General features: G+C 41.1%; 1 protein-coding gene across 1 annotated transcript in view; it reads left to right on the top strand.

Moving 5' to 3' along the window:
* The window catches only part of LOC139647153 (actin nucleation-promoting factor WASL-like), a 34762-nt gene that overhangs the window by 3520 nt on the left and 12331 nt on the right, over positions 1-18911 (top strand). Inside the window, 4 exon segments of the mRNA XM_071523006.1 lie at positions 9743-9877; positions 10355-10441; positions 12000-12096; positions 14055-14078. Of these exon segments, the coding sequence (XP_071379107.1) occupies positions 9743-9877; positions 10355-10441; positions 12000-12096; positions 14055-14078 (343 nt within the window).

Genomic DNA, 18911 nt, shown 5'->3' with positions numbered 1-18911 from the left:
ACACATGCACAGAGACAGAGAGAAACACACACACACACACATACATACACAGTGCTCTTACTCATTGGTTTTACTCATTGGTATTCCTTCGGCTGTTTTCACCATCAGCAACACTGTCTGACTGGGCAAAAGGTGGAAGGGATCCAATTCACACTGTGTGTGTGTGTGTGTGTGTGTGTGCGCAGACTGCCTGATCAGCAGTCCTGTCCTACAGGAAGTCCCGTGGTCGACCTCCTCTGGTGATTTGTGCTGGAGAAGTGGAACATGACTCTTTTCCTCTCCTTTCTGCTTTTCTCTCCTTCCTTTCTACTTTTTTTTTTTAACCCCGCCTTACCTCTTTTATCTCATCTTTCCCTACTTCCCTCCCCTTACCTCTCATTCATGTATTTTTCCTTCCCTCTCCTCCCTCCTTCACACCTTTTTTTTTTTTAGCTCCTTCTTCTCTTTTTCTTTTCCGCTTCCCTACCTTACCTCTCTTCCCTCCTTCCTGGCATCCTCTCTCACCTCCTTGCCTCCTTTCTTCTTCCCTACATTACCTTTCTTCCCTCTCCTTCCATCCTTCCCTCAATCTGTTTTCCCCCTCTTCCCCACCTTTCCTCTCTTCTTTTTCCTCCCACTCTTTCCCTCTCTTTCTGTTCCCCTCTTTCCTCTTTTCACTCCCTTTTTCTCAGGGAGGTCTAGTGAGGAGGTGATATGATACATAATTTGTGCCAAGCCAGAACAGCATGACCAAATGGTCGATGGAAAACATTTTAAATTAAAATGGCAGCTATCCTTTCCTGCTGCATGAGGCAGGAGGGACTCAGGTGAGCAGTATCTGCAAACAGAGCTGCGATTTCTCGGTTCCAAAAAGTTTTCTGTTTTACTCTCATTGTAGACCTTATTTAAAGAACCACAATAAGATTCAATTAATAAAATAATTTCAATTTTATAACCCTAAAGGGGATTGCACACAGGACGAGAAGCGCCGTGTAGCAGATAGGACAAGGCGGAGGTGTACCACATAGGAAGCCAGTGTCGTACAGAGAGCGCCAGTAGACGTTAATATGTATAGATTAACGTTATAACATTACAATTTACCGGTACATCCCGTTACTCCTGCAGTCTTCCTCCAAGCTGCCAACTTTCATTGGTTATCCTTGAATAATCTGTGATTGGTGGCATATAATTCTGGATATTTACCTACTTCATTGATTAACCGTTCATCATCCATCTTTCGTCTTTCAAATTTCAAGCTGCATATCTAATACTGATTTGTGGGTCTTGTTCTGTGTTTAGTAGCAAAAGTGGAAAACATGAGTGGCGCTGAGTGGTGCGCCAAGACTCTGAGCAGCGCTGGAAGTCGTGGCTGGGCTTGTAAACACTGGCTTAGAATTTTTGGACGTTGTATGTTGTCCGTCAGACGCGTCCACTGGGCGACCCCCTTAAGGCAACTTTGCACAGAATCTGTAGGCTACTTGTTTGTCATCATCTGATTTAAAACCAAAGTATCTCCAAATGACAGAAGAAAATCCATTTTTACTTTCAGACTCAGGCAAAGGATTTTCCTCTGTAACATTCGGCCAATCTATTCTTCTCCAGTTTGCTTGTCACTATGTTTTTCCAAAGATGGTCCATGTAAGGTTATTGTCTTTAGTTCCCATCCAAGCTGCCTGCTTCTCCACCTCAACTTTTGTTTTGGTCACAAGGTTGCATTGGTCACGCGTAATGGAAACGCTAGATATACCACACCAAGACTTTCAGGGGAATTGAAAATATAACAAACACTTCAACATTTAATTGTACGATTATTAATCGTGGAAACAAATTTACAATATGATTATCTGTGATGAATTGTGCAGCCTTAACTGAAATATTCTTTGAAGTCTGCTTAGGACTTCCCAGGCTTCTAAGGTCATCTCAGGCATTATTGGTCTACAAGTATAGGGGCCCCACTGATATAAATGGTGTTTCATAGTTTTTTCCATGATTCCATAGAGTAATTGTTTCAAATATGCTCAACAAAAATAAAGACGTTGGATAATCATAGAAATTAGGTTTTATGTCTCACATAAAATCATTTGAACCACTGATGTTGGCATCAAGATTTCTTTTCACAAATCACAACTTTGATGTGGATTTGATGCCACACATCACATATCCCAGTCTTTGTGACCTGTTCGCTTGTTTGTTCCTTTCTTGTGTTTGCTTGTAGGTTAGATGTTTTTATAAGCTCTTTTGATTTATTGTGCCAACTGCACAAATTGCTAACTGCCTCTCTTCTTTCTGTTTCATTTTATTATCATATTTTATTACTTTTTCATCATTTCTATGTTTTAGCACTGTGCAACTAAACTAGACTAAAGATAGTTCATATGGTCGTGGAAACCCCGGGAAAAATCATAGTATTTGATTAGCAAAAGGTGTAGCCTAGGTATTCTGCTGTAGCTTTCAGGAAGTCAGTCTAAAAAGCATTATGATTCCCTCCGGCTTTCCACTCTCTCCCTTTGTCTTTTTCTTGCTCTCCTAGAGTTACATACAGTACAGTCTAGCTCTGGATCAATATGCCACTTCCTGGTCTTGGCCCTGTGTGTGTGTGTGTGTGTGTGTGAGAGTGAGAGACAGAGCGAGAGAGAGAGAGAGACTGTGTAGTCTGTGTATGAGACAGTCGATTAGGTTCATGATTCTAGCTCAGGTCAGCACAGTGATGTCAGACTTGTTGGGGGAGATAGAGAAAGGGGAGAGCATGTGTGAGAGTGAGTGTGTTTGAGAACGAGTGCACAGGAGAGAGAGAGTATTTGTAAGGGAGCGTGTGTCTGCGGCTGAGCGAGTGTTTGTCGGGTTTTGATGACGCCACAGACGGAGCTCCACTCCCTGCAGCCTTTGGCCCTGTCAGGAACAATCAGAGCTCCACAGGCAGATGAAGCTCCAGGGCCTCAGAGCCTGGGCAGTGGGCACCATTACAGCCGCTCTTAAAGAGAAAAGCAGCACAAAGCAGAATTCATATTATCCCTCTGATCTTTGGTATTTCAATTGATGCGTGTAAAAATTAACAGCTCCACCAAAACTATCAGGCCACCAAGAGACTCAATATTTGTATAAACATGAATAAAAATGTCTTGTACATGCAGTGCTGCAAGAGAAATTGGCTCTCTGAGGACATTGAAGTGTTTAAAGTTTCTTGTAATGCTGTAATTGGACACAGAGAGGTGGAGTGTGGGAGGAAAAACAAAAAATACATGCTGGTGGGGCACACCTAACCCTCGCTAGATTCCCATCCAAACTATGTATTGTTAGATAACCAGTGAACCAAATCTTATTTATAAAGTTATGGCTAAATTGAAAATTAAAATTATTTTGCTAGATATTGTGATCATAATTGTCGTTATGATGATCTGATGAGCTGATTTTTCCAGTGTTTTTTTCATCTTATATCAACATCTTGACCATTTTTAACCACAATGGACACTGTAAATGAAGTGTCTAACCTTTATTCTGCGAATACTAATTATGTAGGCTAAACTCCAATCAAAATATAGGCTACAATTGGACACAATCAATTGTGCAGCCCCATTTCACAGCAGTTGTATCCAGGTTTCCTGAAATCACTACTACTGTCACTGGAATGTGTGTCTTGATGACCTTAAAGATTGGATTCTTGGCTGTCAAGTTTCTAGCTTTGGAAGACAAAACTTTATCTTCACAAATTGAGACTAAGCTCTCCAAAATTATAGAAAAAGCATTTACAAATTCTGTTTGTTTCTGCAGCCTCACTCATACTATGAAGTCGCTCACTGGTTCACCGATTCACCTAACGGCTCCTGTAAAGAAACTTGGATGTGCATGTGTCATTCTGCTATTATTTATAGGCTATAGCTTGCTGTTATTTATAAAGCTTTATGTTAGTCATGCAACTTGGGTACATTAGCCACTACTTCTAGCCTTTCAGCCAAGCCCTTGAAGCCCTGAGGCTGTGTAACCCACTTAACTATATGCTAGTCCTATATGGACCTCTGTAGAGCTTTGCTGTATTGAGTTAATGAGTAATCAGCTTTCATTTATCCTAATGGAGACATGTGACTATCCCAGTGAGGAGGACTCCTTATTGTTTGGAACCATGGGCAATTATTGAGAAAGATTCTTAGGATAGTAGTGCTGATCAAGGGCCAATGTACAGCACAGCTCTTCTCTAAAATCCTTTTCTTTTGAACCAAAATTAATCCTACGTCAGCGCTTCCACTTAGAGAGGCTATACAAACCAAGTTCAAACTTTAAATTGCATAATAGCCAGATTTTATTTTTTATTTTTCCTGTTTTCTGGTTTCCTCTCCCTTCATTCTGCAGCAGTAGCTGCCCACTTCTGAAAATGTGGCCCAACTGTGAAAATAAGACAGCAAACATGATAAAGTCTTGCCCCACAAAAAGCATAGGGCCAATGTTGGGAAGTCCTCAGGAGTTCGCCACAGCTAAAGATTTCCCAGCATTTGCCCTGTTGGTGCTCTACCTTTGATGTGTGTGTTAATGGCTGTGAACCTGGACCCCTCAGTGTGAGGGAAGCCCTGCAGCGACCTGTAAAGAGAGAGTCTGATCTCTGATCCTAGACGTGTGTGTGTGTGTGTGTGTGTGTGTGTGTGTGTGTGTGTGTGTGTGTGTGTGTGTGTGTGTGTGTGTGTGTGTGTGTGTGTGTGTGTGTGTGTGTGTGTGTGTGTGTGTGTGTGTGTGTGTGTGCGCGCCACGTGTGTTCCTGTGCCTGTATCTATGTGCACATGTATGTATGTGTGTGGGGGTGTTTGTTTTAACAACCCTGGATCACCCCAAACTTTTTCTATTGTCGTACTTATTTTACGGTGCTCTGGATTAAGGTGATAGCTAAATGGCTCAAGATTATCCAAACAAACTATTATTGTCATTATGTAAGGACCAGAAATGGACGGCCTGGCTCCCAGGCCTTAGTTTTAGGGGTAGTGCTGTAAAGCAAACTAATCAACTAAAAAAACACTCCTTCGTTCGAGGACATTCTTAACATTGTTAGGACAGATACACAAGGAAGCCATGCCACCACTCCCCTTCATAAAATAACCTGGAGCTATAGCGTCAGAGCCATCTACATGGAAAGTTTCGGCAAGTGAATTTGACATAGTGCCCACTGCTTCCTGATAAAATACTCGATTTTATGTTACAGTTGTCCAGACACAAGGTTTTCAAGGTGTCACTACTTGTTCAATAGTCATTCTCATTAATCCTCTGCTTTCTCTCATGCTCATGGTGCTGGGTTGACATCATTACATGAGAAACATACATTGATGTTGATGCTTCTAACCTCGGCATACAGTGTAGTGTCACCAACACATTCCTTGTAGCACTCACATTGCCTGTGCTAGCTTTTCTCTTTTTTATAAAGGGGTGTGGTGCCTCAAGGTACAGGCTGGTCGTGGCATGGTCCCAACAGGAACGATGGCACTTTCATGACAGGCTGGTTGCTAATAAATACAGCTACAGAAAGAACAGCTATGTGATAAAAGGTTGGGTGGGTGTAGAAACAGGAGCACAAGGCACTAATATGGGACAAAACCAGCACACCCTGAGGAAGGCTCTGGGAAATGTCGGCTGTGTTTAGGCTGCCTTCTGTGCTGGCTCTAAATAACTTTTAAATAAACTTGAGCATAATTCTTGTTCCTGCTTGTGCTTCCCCATTTCACTGTCAGTGTTTCCCACAGGAAATGTGTTACCTAAACACCTAGATAAATAATGCACACAATTCATATTTTCTGTCTGCCATTTCTGTTTTGTAGGCTAGGGTAAATAAATTCAATGTCGCTTGTCCAGCAGCTTTGTTCAGCATGGCTTTTGCCTCAATGAAAATAGATTACGTGTGGCCTAGAGCTGCAACGATTAATCGATTAATCGATTAGTTGTCAACTATTAAATTAATCGCCAACTATTTTGATAATCGATTAATCGGTTAGAGTAATTTTTTAAGAAAAATAAGTCAAAATTCTCTGATTCCAGCTTCTTAAATGTGAATATTTTCTGGTTTCTTTACTCCTCTATGACAGTAAACTGAATATCTTTGGGTTGTGGACAAAACAAGACATTTGAGGACGTCATCTTGGGCTTTGGGAAACACTGATCCACATTTTTCACCATTTTCTGACATTTTATAGACCAAACAACTAATCGATTAATCGAGAAAATAATTGAAAGATTAATCGATAATGAAAATAATCGTTAGTTGCAGTCCTAGTGTGGCCTATAAAATGCAGTAGGAAACCCTGGGTGTCTTGCACAAGACTACATTTTAAATGACCAAATGTTAAGGTAATTCAAATTGCTTCAGTTCCCAATTTATTTGTCCAATCGCCCAATCCTAGTAGCTGGTAAATCCCAATTTAACCTGACACTTTAAGTAATTTGCCAGCCAGCTAAATTTTTAGAATGGAACAGAACTTCCAAAGAACGGTCGGTTACCTGTCTGAAGTGGTTGGTAGAGTAGAACAACTTGAAAATTGACTAGAAAAGCTGGTGGCTGATGTTAATTCCCCTCTTGGCAATAGGATGTGGTAGTTGCAGGTATAAATCTAATGGTGCCACGGTGCCACCTCTTCCACAGAGATGATAGGACTTCCATGACAATCCCTCCTATCATTTGACTGGGCAAGGGCACGCAGTCATCTCATGGTCAGCAGCTTGGCAGGGTCTGAGATTGCGTGAAGAGATTCGAAGATCTGTATTTTTTTGCTGTCTAATTATTTTGGCCTAATACAGCTATGAAAGGAGAAGGGCAAAGGCTTCCAAGGGAAGCGAAATATTACATAAATAAGGAAAGGGGAACTACTTCTAGAAGGGGAACTGGGCTATATATTCATGCCAACAGGTCAAATATTGTTCTTTTTGCATAAAAAGTAGCTCCCCTCTCCTTCAACTATTTGGCTGACCCTAATACAGGCATTGGGTGAACATACTGGTAAGCCCACTAAAAACCTATATTGAGATATTTTGGACTTCAGTTAGTGACTGTCCAGTTAAATAAGCAGCATGGCAGACAGTGAGGCTGCGTGAGAGGATTGCTAAGATGTGTCTGATATTTTCTATGTGTGTAGCCATCAATCCAGACATTGGGTGTGTGTAGCTTAGGGTAAAGCCCACCAATATCCATATTCAGATATGTTTGATGTATATTACTGCCCTAATTAGTAAGGGTTCAATCTCTTTTTAGCTTGGAGCCTTGAGGGCTTTTGGGCTGCATGAGGAGATTGTCAAGATGTCTATGTAATATAGAGTTTACCTGGGGTAAACCTACCTTCAGGCAAGGCCACCAAAATCTATATTCAGACATTTTTAAGATAAGATAGATGTTATTGTCTCAAAGGAAATTTGTTTTGGACACTTATGATGCTTGCTGTAGGACAGGACATTATCAAAAGACACATTATCAGCATACAAAAAATGCCACACTGTCCATCATTGATGTGTTTATCTCATGCACATATAGTACTACACACTGTACCTGCCTCCCATCTTCTAACCTTTTGATATACTATAATCTACTCACTTTTAATGCTGCCAATGCTATTTAGTGAGGGCACAGTCATCTCATTTCCAGACACGTGGCAGGAACTGAGACTGCATGAGAAGATTGCCTAATAGAAAAGTTCAACCTAAAAAGAAAATTCTGTCATTATCTATTCACCCCCATGTCAGTCGAAACTCCTTTGAAATTTGTATGGCCACCAAACACACACCTAGTTTGCCCCTGCAGTTCCATCTCAGCCTTCTTCCAACATATAGCCAAGTCAGCAAGCACAAGTCTAGAATATCTGCCTATTGGGGGTAAAAAAAACCGATCCATTTTCCTAGCTGTGAGGCAAAGTTAGACTGAGGATTGTTTACATGTTATTTCTATGAGTGATGCATTGCCTTGTAATTATGGCAGCAATTTTTTTTTACGATGATTTTTGACCCCTGTAAATTACTTGTTTTGATGTGCTCTAAAGAGAACTTAAGTGCTTAATCTGTCAAATTTCCTTATGAAATAAACAATAAAATTGCAAATATACACAACATATAAATGCTATTACTTCTACTAATAATAACAATACGTTTACTATTGTTAATAGTTTTACAGATTTGAGGATACAGGAGAGTTACATTGATTTATTTGTGTGATCTGGTCAGGTTGTGTTATGATGTGATGACATTGGTCCTGTCTTTGTGACAAACTGTCACGCAGTGTCACTGGATGCTGTCACACAGTTTAGCCTGTCTGTAAGAGCCATTGTTTTATATAGGCTATTTTTTGTTTTGTTTTTTAGCTTCCTTGTTGTTGTCCCAGTGCTTGTGCAGGTTGCTGGTTTTCTTTGAATTCTTCACTGTGGATTCACAGTAAATTAATAAGTAAATTGATAATGTTATATGTAACATCCTTGTAGTGTCACTATTGTCACACAAGAGTAGCTGTGTCTTAGAGCAGATTTGTTATATTTCTATTATTTCTATGCTGCTGCATGTCACATGATATGAGCACAGGATGACTTTGGCTCTGTGTTAGTGACATAACGTCTCTGTAGTCTCACTAACCGCCACCGTACTCATTCAGTTTAGCCTAAGAGCAGATGTGTCTCTTCTTATAGTCATATTTCTATGCTGCTTGTCAGTCAGTTGCCATTGACTGATTCATTTCCGGCAACTGCAGGGCAGAGTGACTTGAGCCCCAGAGTGTCACTGTGATTTTGGTATGGGCTATGACCACTCTTGTGTGTCACTGACTGCTGTCACTCATAAAGTGTTTCCTGGACAGTTTTTTGTAGATATTTTTTTCTGTAGGGGGATTGGAGGCAGTATTGATGCTGAGACCCAGGTTTGCTCCTGGGCTCATTCCAGGATCAGTTCCAATAGCTGTTGCAGTTTAAGAATGGCTCTTATTTGGATGTATATTTTGATATACAGTGCTCGGAGGAGGATTTGCTCAAGCTAGGTCAAGTTGGATGGGGAACATCTCTGAACAGCTATCTTCAAGTCATTCCACAGATTTTCAGTGGTATTCCAGTTAAGAAATAATTGTTTTACACCCTTCCCCAGATCTGTGCCTCCTCACAATTCTGTCTCTGAAATCTATAGACAGTACCTGGGACTTAATGGTAGAGTTTCTGCTCTGACATGCACTGTCATCTGTGGAACCTTATATAGACATGCCTATGTCTTTTGTTCAAAATCATGCCCGATCGATTGAATTGGCCACAGCTGACTCCAGTCAAGCTGTAGAGACATCTCAGGTACATTCAAAGGAATTTGGATACCGTTTAATTCAATTTGTAGGGTCACTGCAAAGGAGTTGAACACTTATCAACTCAAAACATCTTTTCAGTTGAAAATAAAAAGATGCCAGAAATTTGCTGGTATGGCAATTTTTCAGCTGTGGGGGGGCAGCTAAATAAATGTAAACTCATTTGACATTTGACACACTCATGAGACTGTTGCTGAGAGCAGCTGTGATAAATTACTAATTAAATAACTCTTAACCACTGAGCGGGTTTTAGTAAGCGGCTTGGTTACAGCATCACTGGCTGCCATCCGTCTTGCCCACTGATTAAAGCCAATAATTGTCTCAGATTGTTAAATACTTACATTGGGTGCGCCCGCCTCCCCATGATGCAACTGAGGGGGCGACAATAGATCAGTCTGTCACGCTAGGACAGACTGATCCTAGGGGAAACACTGACCATGCATTGACCATCATTGAGCAACACACTCTCTCTCCCTCCAGACGCTGTCTTCAGCGGTGGTCCAAGTGTTCACAGCAGAGAGGAACTCTGGCTGGAACAAGAGGTGCTGCGGTGTGGCCTGTCTGGTCAAAGACAACCCCCGACGATCCTACTTCATCAGGGTCTTTGACATCAAGGTGGGTACATACAAACCAACAAACAGTTTCAGCACAAATTATGGACATGTATGATTACAATACTGGTATTGGCACAATACCAGATGGCAATACTCATGCTTTGTTTTATTTTATTGATTTTCTTTAGCCCTATTGGGTATTCCAGGTTCACAGTAATGTAAGAGAGTTATTACATTTCTTCAATAATTATTATGGATACATCACATTGCAATAGTGAATACACCAGCACTGGATATTAGTGAGGTCCTCATGTTTTTATAGCCAAACATGGCAATCTGTAGCATTTGTGTTCATTGGAAGAAGGCACATAAATTGGAAACAATTGTATGTGCAGCACACAATGCATAAAATTAAGTGGCACACTGCTTTTTCTCTTTATAGATTCCCTGTAAAACCCATAGCACAAAGCTGTCTTTTCTAATAAGTGATACCTAATACATTTATTTTTCATTCAACATGTTTTCCTGTTTTCCACAGGATGGGAAGACCACGTTTGAACAGGAGCTGTACAACAACTTCTCCATCAACCTCTCCAGAGCCTACTTCATGACATTTCCTGGAGATGTGAGTGGCCCTCTCTACTGCTTTTTACCTTTCTCTTTACTTCACATAAATGTCACAAATGTTTTCATTTGCTGAAAAAGAGTCCTGGGTGTCATTTATATAGAGTGTGTGGATCAACGGGGGTGGGAAAAACAAGCCAAGCAGAGAATAATTTAAGAAACTGGTGCGGTGAGAGCCCATGGTGACAGAGGGCATATATGCTTCGGAAGATAAAGGAGCTTTACTTTTGGGCAGCAGGTGGTGTAATGAGTAGGGAGACCGCAGAGGACCCAAGCCCCAATGTCAGCAAGCATCCGCCCTGCTGAAGTGTCCATGAGCAACACACTGAATCCCTACCAACTCCAGGGATGCCGCTCTGTTACTGACCCTCACCTCTGACCTCCCTGTGGAGGGGGACAAGCAAAATGACAACATCTTCTTTGGGGATCAGTAGAGTACCACACACAAATGTTTACTCAGTTATTCATGTGCTGAGTGCTGAAATAATTGTGAATATGAACGGAAGTTTTTTTTATGCCTCCGCGCCGGCGACAGCCGTGGCAGGAGGCATTATGTTTTTGGGTTGTCCGTCCGTACGTACATACGTCCCATTCTCGTGAACGCGATATACTTGGACTCAAGGATGAACTGATTAGATTTTGGTGGTCAAAGGTCAAGGTCACTGTGACCTCACAAAAGACGTTTTTGGCCATAACTCAAGAATTCATACGCTAATTATGACAAAATTTCACAGAAATGTCTAATAGGATAAAATTATGAAATGATGACATTTTATATCCAAAAGTTCAAAGGTCAACTTCACTGTGACATCATAATGTTTTGCTTACCACTGTAGCTGAGATAATGATCTTGGATCATTCTACAAAAACGGTGGAAGTGCTGTCACTTACTTTTGCAGACACCAAAATCCTTTAAGTTGACCTAATAATCACATAATTATAGCCTATATGTTCAATAAATAAAGACTGTCCTTGCAATGATAAAACAAAGTTTATTGGCGGAGGCATACAACCGCGAGGTGGTTATTTATAGTTTTTTCTTAATTCCTTAAAATCTTACTTTTTGGAGGTTTTTATCTCACAGCAGCAACATTAATTATGTCAGCTAATTCTTCCTATCATGTGGAAAAGAGATTTTAGAAATGATGTCATATCTGAGGCATTTCATGTGATTAGACCCCTTTATTTGTGGAGCAAACACCTTAGCTGTTGTACAGTGGCTCCGACTCCAGCAGACCATGAGGTATGAGGGACTGCTGCTGATTGTGGTGATAAGAGTAGGGCTGTTCACTGTCAAGACAACAGCCGAGTAGTGGGACGCTAGGTTATATTAGTTTGGCACTTGGTATGGAATTGAGTGAAGTTTCAAACTTATTAATGAAGTGAACTTGTGCCACTTTTATAATAAGAATATTTTCAGTTCTAATTATTTCTTACAAAAATGTTTTCTCCGTGGCAAGGAATCAATATTATTTGTTGGGGCTTTCATTAATTTGACTCTGTACCCACGTGTGTGCGTGTGTGTGTGTGTGTGTGTGTGTGTGTGTGTGTGTGTACAGACATGCCAGGTGGGTCTAAACTTTGCCAGTGAGGAAGAGGCCAAGCGTTTCCGTGCCCATGTGACAGAGCTACTGGGGAGAAGACAGAGGAAAACCGGTACGTACCTGCCCTACCTACCTACATACCTACATCTACTACTTACTTAACTACCCCTCTGCTTACCTAACTCACTGCAAAAAATGACAAGCTTAGCAGTGTTTTTTTTTATCTTGCATTCAAAATGATCAAGCTTGCTTCAGGCTATTTCACGTCAAAGTACCTTGATAAGCTTGATAAGTCTCAATACAAGATAAAATCGTTTTCTAAATTTGTCATTTTTTGCACTGTTCCGCCATCCAGAACCGGGCAAAAAGGGTCTGAATTTGAATACTTGAAAAACACAATTTGAGTGGCATTTGATTAGTGAAATGATGTGTCCACTTGGGTCCATTTGAATCACTGTATTAAAGTTTCATGTATTGGCAACTATGTAGGATTTTTTGCCTGGGTCTGTTCTCTACACCGTCCTTGATTCCTCTCCTGTTGAGTTGTGACCTGTTCTTCAGATTCCTTAAAGCTGTTGATAATAATAGCAGTTTCAAACCTGAAAGTCTCTAACCCTTTCTGCAAACACTCCCTCAGCTCCAGCCATTCAGGTGCTCATGTGAAAGAAAGACTATAGAGACAAAAGTGGAATGAGAAAAAAGGTTTTTCAATTCTGTCCTGCTTTCTCATGATTCACATGATATATCTAATGGCAGTTGCACATTTCAAAGCCGTCTTTACAAAATTCTCTCGTTTTTGGTGCTGCGAGAAAGCCTTTCAGATGGATTGTTGTTGGCTTTTTACCCATTTTCTGTTGCACTCTATTACACTGATTGGCCCAAGGGGGGCACTACAATTTCAGGGTAAAACAAGCTGCATCTTTGGTGGGGACGACATGTTTACTGTGGGCTTGTCTTTCTTGAATTGAACGTTATTTAATTGTTAAGTGAACCTCATGACCATTGGGCCCTTAAAAGGTGTTAAATATTTGCTTTATAATTTAAAAAGTACATGGGTGCCACTGATAAATTAAGATTTATTCCTAATACATGTAGCTGGCAGATGCATGGTTTTCATCCAGCACCAACAATTACTTTTTGGGACAGCGTAATCAAAATTTTGTTGCAGTATGCATCCTGCCGAGGGAAAATGAGCTGTGAATGTTTGTATACACCTCTGTTCATCCTAACTCTGAGACTCACAGGACTGAGTCTTAACTTGAAATCACACTTGTGCACACCTTCAGTACAAACTTTACTTATGTTCTAATTGCCACTCAGTCTTTAGACTTTCATCATTATGTTGCTTGATTAAGATCGACTATCTTTTCTTCTTCTGTGGGTCATTTCCTGACCTACTGACTGCGTTGTTGTCTTCCATCTTTTTCTCTCCAGCCCTCTGCATTGGGTGCCTAATCTTAGCTATAAAGCCGCTACTCTTTGACCCTCAGCCAATGGAAAACTCAAGCCATCAGTACTTTGATTAGTGTGTGTGTGTGTGTGTGTGTGTGTGTGTGTCTGTGTATATCTGTGTGGTTGTGTTTTCGTCTCTCAGCTCTGCAGAGTAACTCTCTTTTATTAACAGGCTGTGTGCTTCTCCTAAATCTAACCACCTCTCCTACGAGTCAGTCATTGGTGTACAGTACTATAAGAAATATAAACAATAATACCGGAGAGAGGCATGTGTATTGCCCTCTTTTATAGTGTTTTGCACCTCTGAATGTGCACGCGCAGACAGTATTAGCAGTCATGTTATGTGTATGTGTGTGTGTGTGTGTGTGTGTGCATGAGTGTGTGATTTTAGTCAGTTCAACACTAACAGAATACTTTGCTTGCCAATTATTCCAAAAACTCTCCATGTCTGTGCAGCGCTTGCACAATCCCGCCGAGCCCTGTGCTTGAAAATCAATAAATTCTCTTCTCTTTGTACACCTGCGACCTGACGCACTCACACATATTCGCTTTTCACTAACACATGCATCTCACAGCTGAGCGCAGCAATGTAATGATTTCACTTGTCTGTGTTCACAGAGAAGAGACGCGACCCTCCAAATGGTATGTTATCCAATATTTATCATATTCCATAACTGCAGTCATGAACAGGAGAGTAGTGTAAAATCGGCATCAGACCTGTGTCAGATGGTTATTTACAAATAACTCTTTGCGGGTTATTATTCATTTATTTTTCTCAATCTGCTTGGTGTGCCAGATGGGTGGGGTTTATCGCATCAGGATAATTCAGATTGTGTCTGGTTAGTTGTCAGCCGCAGAAAAGCACTCTAAATTGACTCAAATACTTTCCTGTTATTGTGGAAACTTTCTGGCACTCATTGTATTGTCTTATGGGCTAAACACCAACCATTTGGCACCTATGAATAGCATAATGAACACTAAAAAACATGATTATAGAAATGAAGAGTATTAAAATTCTACCTGTTATAAATCTGATTGACAGCTGTCGAGGAACTTGTGCAATCACATATTGTCCATATGAACACTGTTACTTATCCTCTTTACTGATGGTGTTGATAATGCGTTTAGCCTGAATCAAAGCCAAAGGGTTAATCTGTAGAAAGTAGAACCATATGATGTGTAACCCTGCCTGAGCTTCTAATGGCATAGATGTCTCTCGCTCTCCCGCTCTCTCTATCATGCTCTCGCGTCTTAACCACATATTCGGGGTCATGTTACCCTCCTCACCACCCCCTGCCTTGCCTATACTATAACCATTAAGGCGATTAGAAACTAACTGATGATGGAGCGGTGTGGAAAAGAAAGCCTGGCAACCCCCATTAGCTAAATACACACACACACACTAGAGCATTTCTTTGAGTGGGTTTTAGGATTAGGTACATTTCTCTGAGCTTGTTTAGAGTCGGACCTCATAGAGTTAAGATTTATAAATGATTAACATGGAAAGAACTTTGAATAAAACAGATTATACAGGTGAAATAGAAAAAAAACAAGATGCTTACAAAAACATCGTCACACATGGAAGTAGATTCCCTTTCACAAATCCTCGCTCAGTCCTTCCTTGTTCCTCTGTGATGGTAATGAAGCCAAAGGTGATATACTGTCTGTTTTTTGTTTCAGTAAATAATGTATATCATTTATCTGGTACTGTGATACAGGTTCCTAGCACTGGAATACAGACTGTGGCCAAATGTTTTTTAGTTGGAGATGATCACTGTTAGTGGTGTAAGTGATATAAAGTAGACGTTGTTGGTGTGTGGGTGATGGATGATGAAAGTAAATATTGCCTTGGGTCCAGGCAGAAGTGTGTCAACACAGCCATACTTGGTTGTCACCCCCGAATGTTGACCTCAAACTACAAATACTTATTCATTTCAGACTGCCAGCTAGCCTTGGTTACTGTCCCAAATGACAGATTCTTCATATTTTGCGATCAGTGCTCTGTAGTAACAGCAAAATATGAAATGATGCCTGTGTCAACTTTCCAAACACGCTGATGCACCAACAGGAAAACAAAATGCACTGAGAATCTAAAAATGCCTCATTCTCTTATATGGCTGAGGTTATTTTACAGGGCTCTTATGAGCAGTTATAGATGCCCAGTTTCCTCATTTTCCCCACCTATCCCCATCTTGCTTTGCTTTTCTATGCCACAGTTCTCTCTGAGCACTAATACTCAGACCGGAGCAAAATGCTTTTTACAGATCATCTCTGATCTAATGGAGCAGTGACATAAAGTAGATGTCACCAGTCAAGCGTAGGGGTGCACCCATACTGCCTTTTCATTACCAAACCTGATTCTGAGTATTAAACAGAGTTCTACAGAGTTTTACAGAGTTCCAGTCCATTACTTTAACTGAACAGCATAGACCTAAACTGTTGGTTTGGGATCATGTTACAGAAATAAGTGAATCTATTTTACTCCAGAAGATACATTCTCAATTAGAGATGTCCTTTTATGTGTAGAAAAAGGCAGGAAATCAAGTTGACATGCTGTGTGTTATTTGACATGTTACATGTGCCCCCGATTTTAGCCTGAGTACGACCCAGTATTCGGGTATTGCTGGTAAGTCCCTAGACAAATGATAATAAAGTACTCTCCTAGCTCTAATACTCAGACTGGAGCCAAATGCTCTTTGCAGATCATCTGTAAACAAATGGGAGTGGTGACAAGGAATACATGTCATCAGACGCAGGTGATACTTTAGGTGTTTGTCATAAGAGGGAGTTTTGTCACCTATCTAATATTAGATCAGTGGTTTTCAGCCATTTCAGCGCCATGGCATTCATCCACAAGACATAGAATTTATTGCACAAAGGATGCAAATGCGGTCGGGTTCATAGCTCAGGGAGGAAGAGAAGCATTAACACTGCTACGGTTATGGGTTTGATTCCCACTGGGGCTACACACACTAAAACGGTAATAGTAATTTAAGATGCTTGGATAAAAGCTTCCACCAAATCATATTTCGATTATATTACAGTTATTAATTGGTTGGTAATGTCACTTAAAGCATGTTTGTATAAGCAATGCAAAAGGAACAGGGAGCACCTCTCATTTGTGTGTCTGGCCACAGGCATTGATGGAATTATAATGTGAGCAAGGTAGATCTTAATCTTTGGCTCGCTTTCCTCTTCCACATACCAGTGTTTCACCACTGTCTCACTGTTGTGCATTTTGCAGACCACAATTCATTTGTAAAGTGAAAGAGTATCTGCATAGACGGATAGATGGATAGAAATTTCTCTGAGTCTGTTGACAGTAGGACTTCATAGAGTTAAGGTTTATAAATGATTAACTTGGAAAGAACACAGAGAAATAACAGATTGTACAGGTGAGATAGAAGCAAACAATGTGTTTATGGATCTTTATCTCAAGTCAAATAAAAAAAAAAAAATTGAGATGCACATTGATACACACTTGGATGTGCATTCGCTTCCACAGACACTCACTCAGTCCTTCCCGTTCCCTGTGATGGTGCTGATGATGATGATGAGAGAGAATAGGGGAGAGAGAGAGCAAGAGAGAGAGAGAGAGCTGCATTGTCCTACAAATTCATGCAGGGGAGGGAACTTTTAAGTCATAACTACTCTAGTATATGTAGTTATGGCACACTATCAACACAGTGGCACTGAATTCTGAAATTATTTGAATAGCGAAAGAAATTGGGGCAGAAGCGACCAAATAAACCCATGATATACACAACAAGATGCAGTAACAACACTCATGCAGTGTCCTAGAAGTTCATACAGGAGAGTGTAGCATACTTTTATTACAGCGTCAGTGAATTAGAACAGTGTTGCTCTGTGAACTACATGCCCTCTACCCAGCACTCAATATGGCCTGATGACTCTAAACAGATGGGGTACAATTCTGGATGTGCACACATGCGCTTGTGTGTTTTGTATGCGGCATAAGACATACGGCCCAAGTTTTGACTCTGTACCCATTTCTGTGTGTGTGTGTGTGTGTGTTAACCAGTTTTGGGCCGACAGATGGCATGATTTGACCCAGCAGGCTTATAAATATTTCTGTGTCTGTGCTTGCACCCATGTAGAGGTTTGGACTAGAATGTAGATTTTTCATGTAATTTTAACTGAATGTATATTGGTGTGTGAATCTGTTTATTTCTAAGGTAGTCATCCTCGTCCTTCTTTGTCTTGGTCTCGATCTCTCTCTTTCTGTCCCTGACTCTTTCTGACTCTCTCTCACTTTCCATTACTGCGACATCGCTGTGTTCCCCTCTTATCAGCTCCAGTCTTGTCCTCTTGTCTCTTTCTGTTCTGCCCTCTTGCCCTCTCCTGCTCCCTGCTGCCCTTTCCTGTTCTCTCCAGCTGGTCTCTTGGTCTCTTGCCCTCTTCTGCCCTCTTCTTTCAGCTCTTCGCCTCTTCTCTCTTCATCTCTCTCTCTCTCTCTCTCTCTCTCTCTCTCTCTCTCTCTCTCTCTCTCTCTCTCTCTCTCTCTCTCTCTCTCTCTCTCTCTCTCTCTCTCTCTCTCTCTCTCTCTTCCTCTGCCATCTCTCTCTCTCGTCTCTCTCTCTCTCTCTCTCTTCCTCTGCCATCTCTCTCTCTCGTCTCTCTCTCTCTCTCTCTCTTCCTCTGCCATCTCTCTCTTCTTCGTCTCTCTCTCTTCCTTGTCTCTCTCTCTCTTTCTTTCTCTCTTTCTTTCTTTCTTTCTCTCCTCCTTTCTTTCTCACCCCACAGACAGATTCATCATGGTTTAGAAACCCCAGAGATTATCATGGGATTAAGCATGGATGGGTTTTAATGGTTACGTAAAATCCAGCGATGGGATAATTTGCTGGGATTAGATCCATAATGTGTGTGTGTGGGTTTGTGGTTTGGGTGACGGCAGTGTAGGTGGGTGGAGAATCGAAGAGAGGGACCCAATCCGAGCATGATAATCTATCAGTACACCCTACCGAGACGGAAAGAGAGAGATATAGAACACGATAGAGATAAACACGCAGACCATCAGACGGACACAGACACAACAGAGAAATGAGAAGAGAGCAAGTGAAACCCATAGAAAGAACAAAACTGAGGCATTGATGGAAAGAATTGCAGAGGAAGAGTGAATTTAAGTGTTTCCTGGTTCTTCTCCCTTCCCATGGCCTTGCTGGATATCTGCCTTCACAGCTCAGACAGCTTGTCCAGGGACTCCACTCCACCAGATGTCAATACAGTACATTCAGTAACTGTAGACTGTTGAAGGGAGTTCATCGGATTTTGTCTTATTTTCTGTCAAGGTGTTTTGGGCATCTTGGGGGGCATCCTGGCTCCCAGGTTGCGTTAGTAAAGCAAAGAGAGTTGATTCTTCTACGGAGCAAGGCTGGAATCAAACCTTGAACGAGACAATGTTTGGATTGGGCTTTTTCCCTGCTCAGACAGACAAGATTGAGGCAGTAGTTGCCC

This window comes from Centroberyx affinis, unplaced genomic scaffold, assembly GCF_046629955.1.
Source record: "Centroberyx affinis isolate AG114_WGS23_722 - 3 ecotype Tasmania unplaced genomic scaffold, CSIRO-AGI_Caff_v1 ptg001053l_1, whole genome shotgun sequence".
In the NCBI taxonomy this organism is placed as follows: Eukaryota; Metazoa; Chordata; class Actinopteri; order Beryciformes; family Berycidae; genus Centroberyx; species Centroberyx affinis.
Note: the sequence above shows the minus strand (reverse complement) of the source record. Positions and strands in the feature narration are given on the sequence as shown.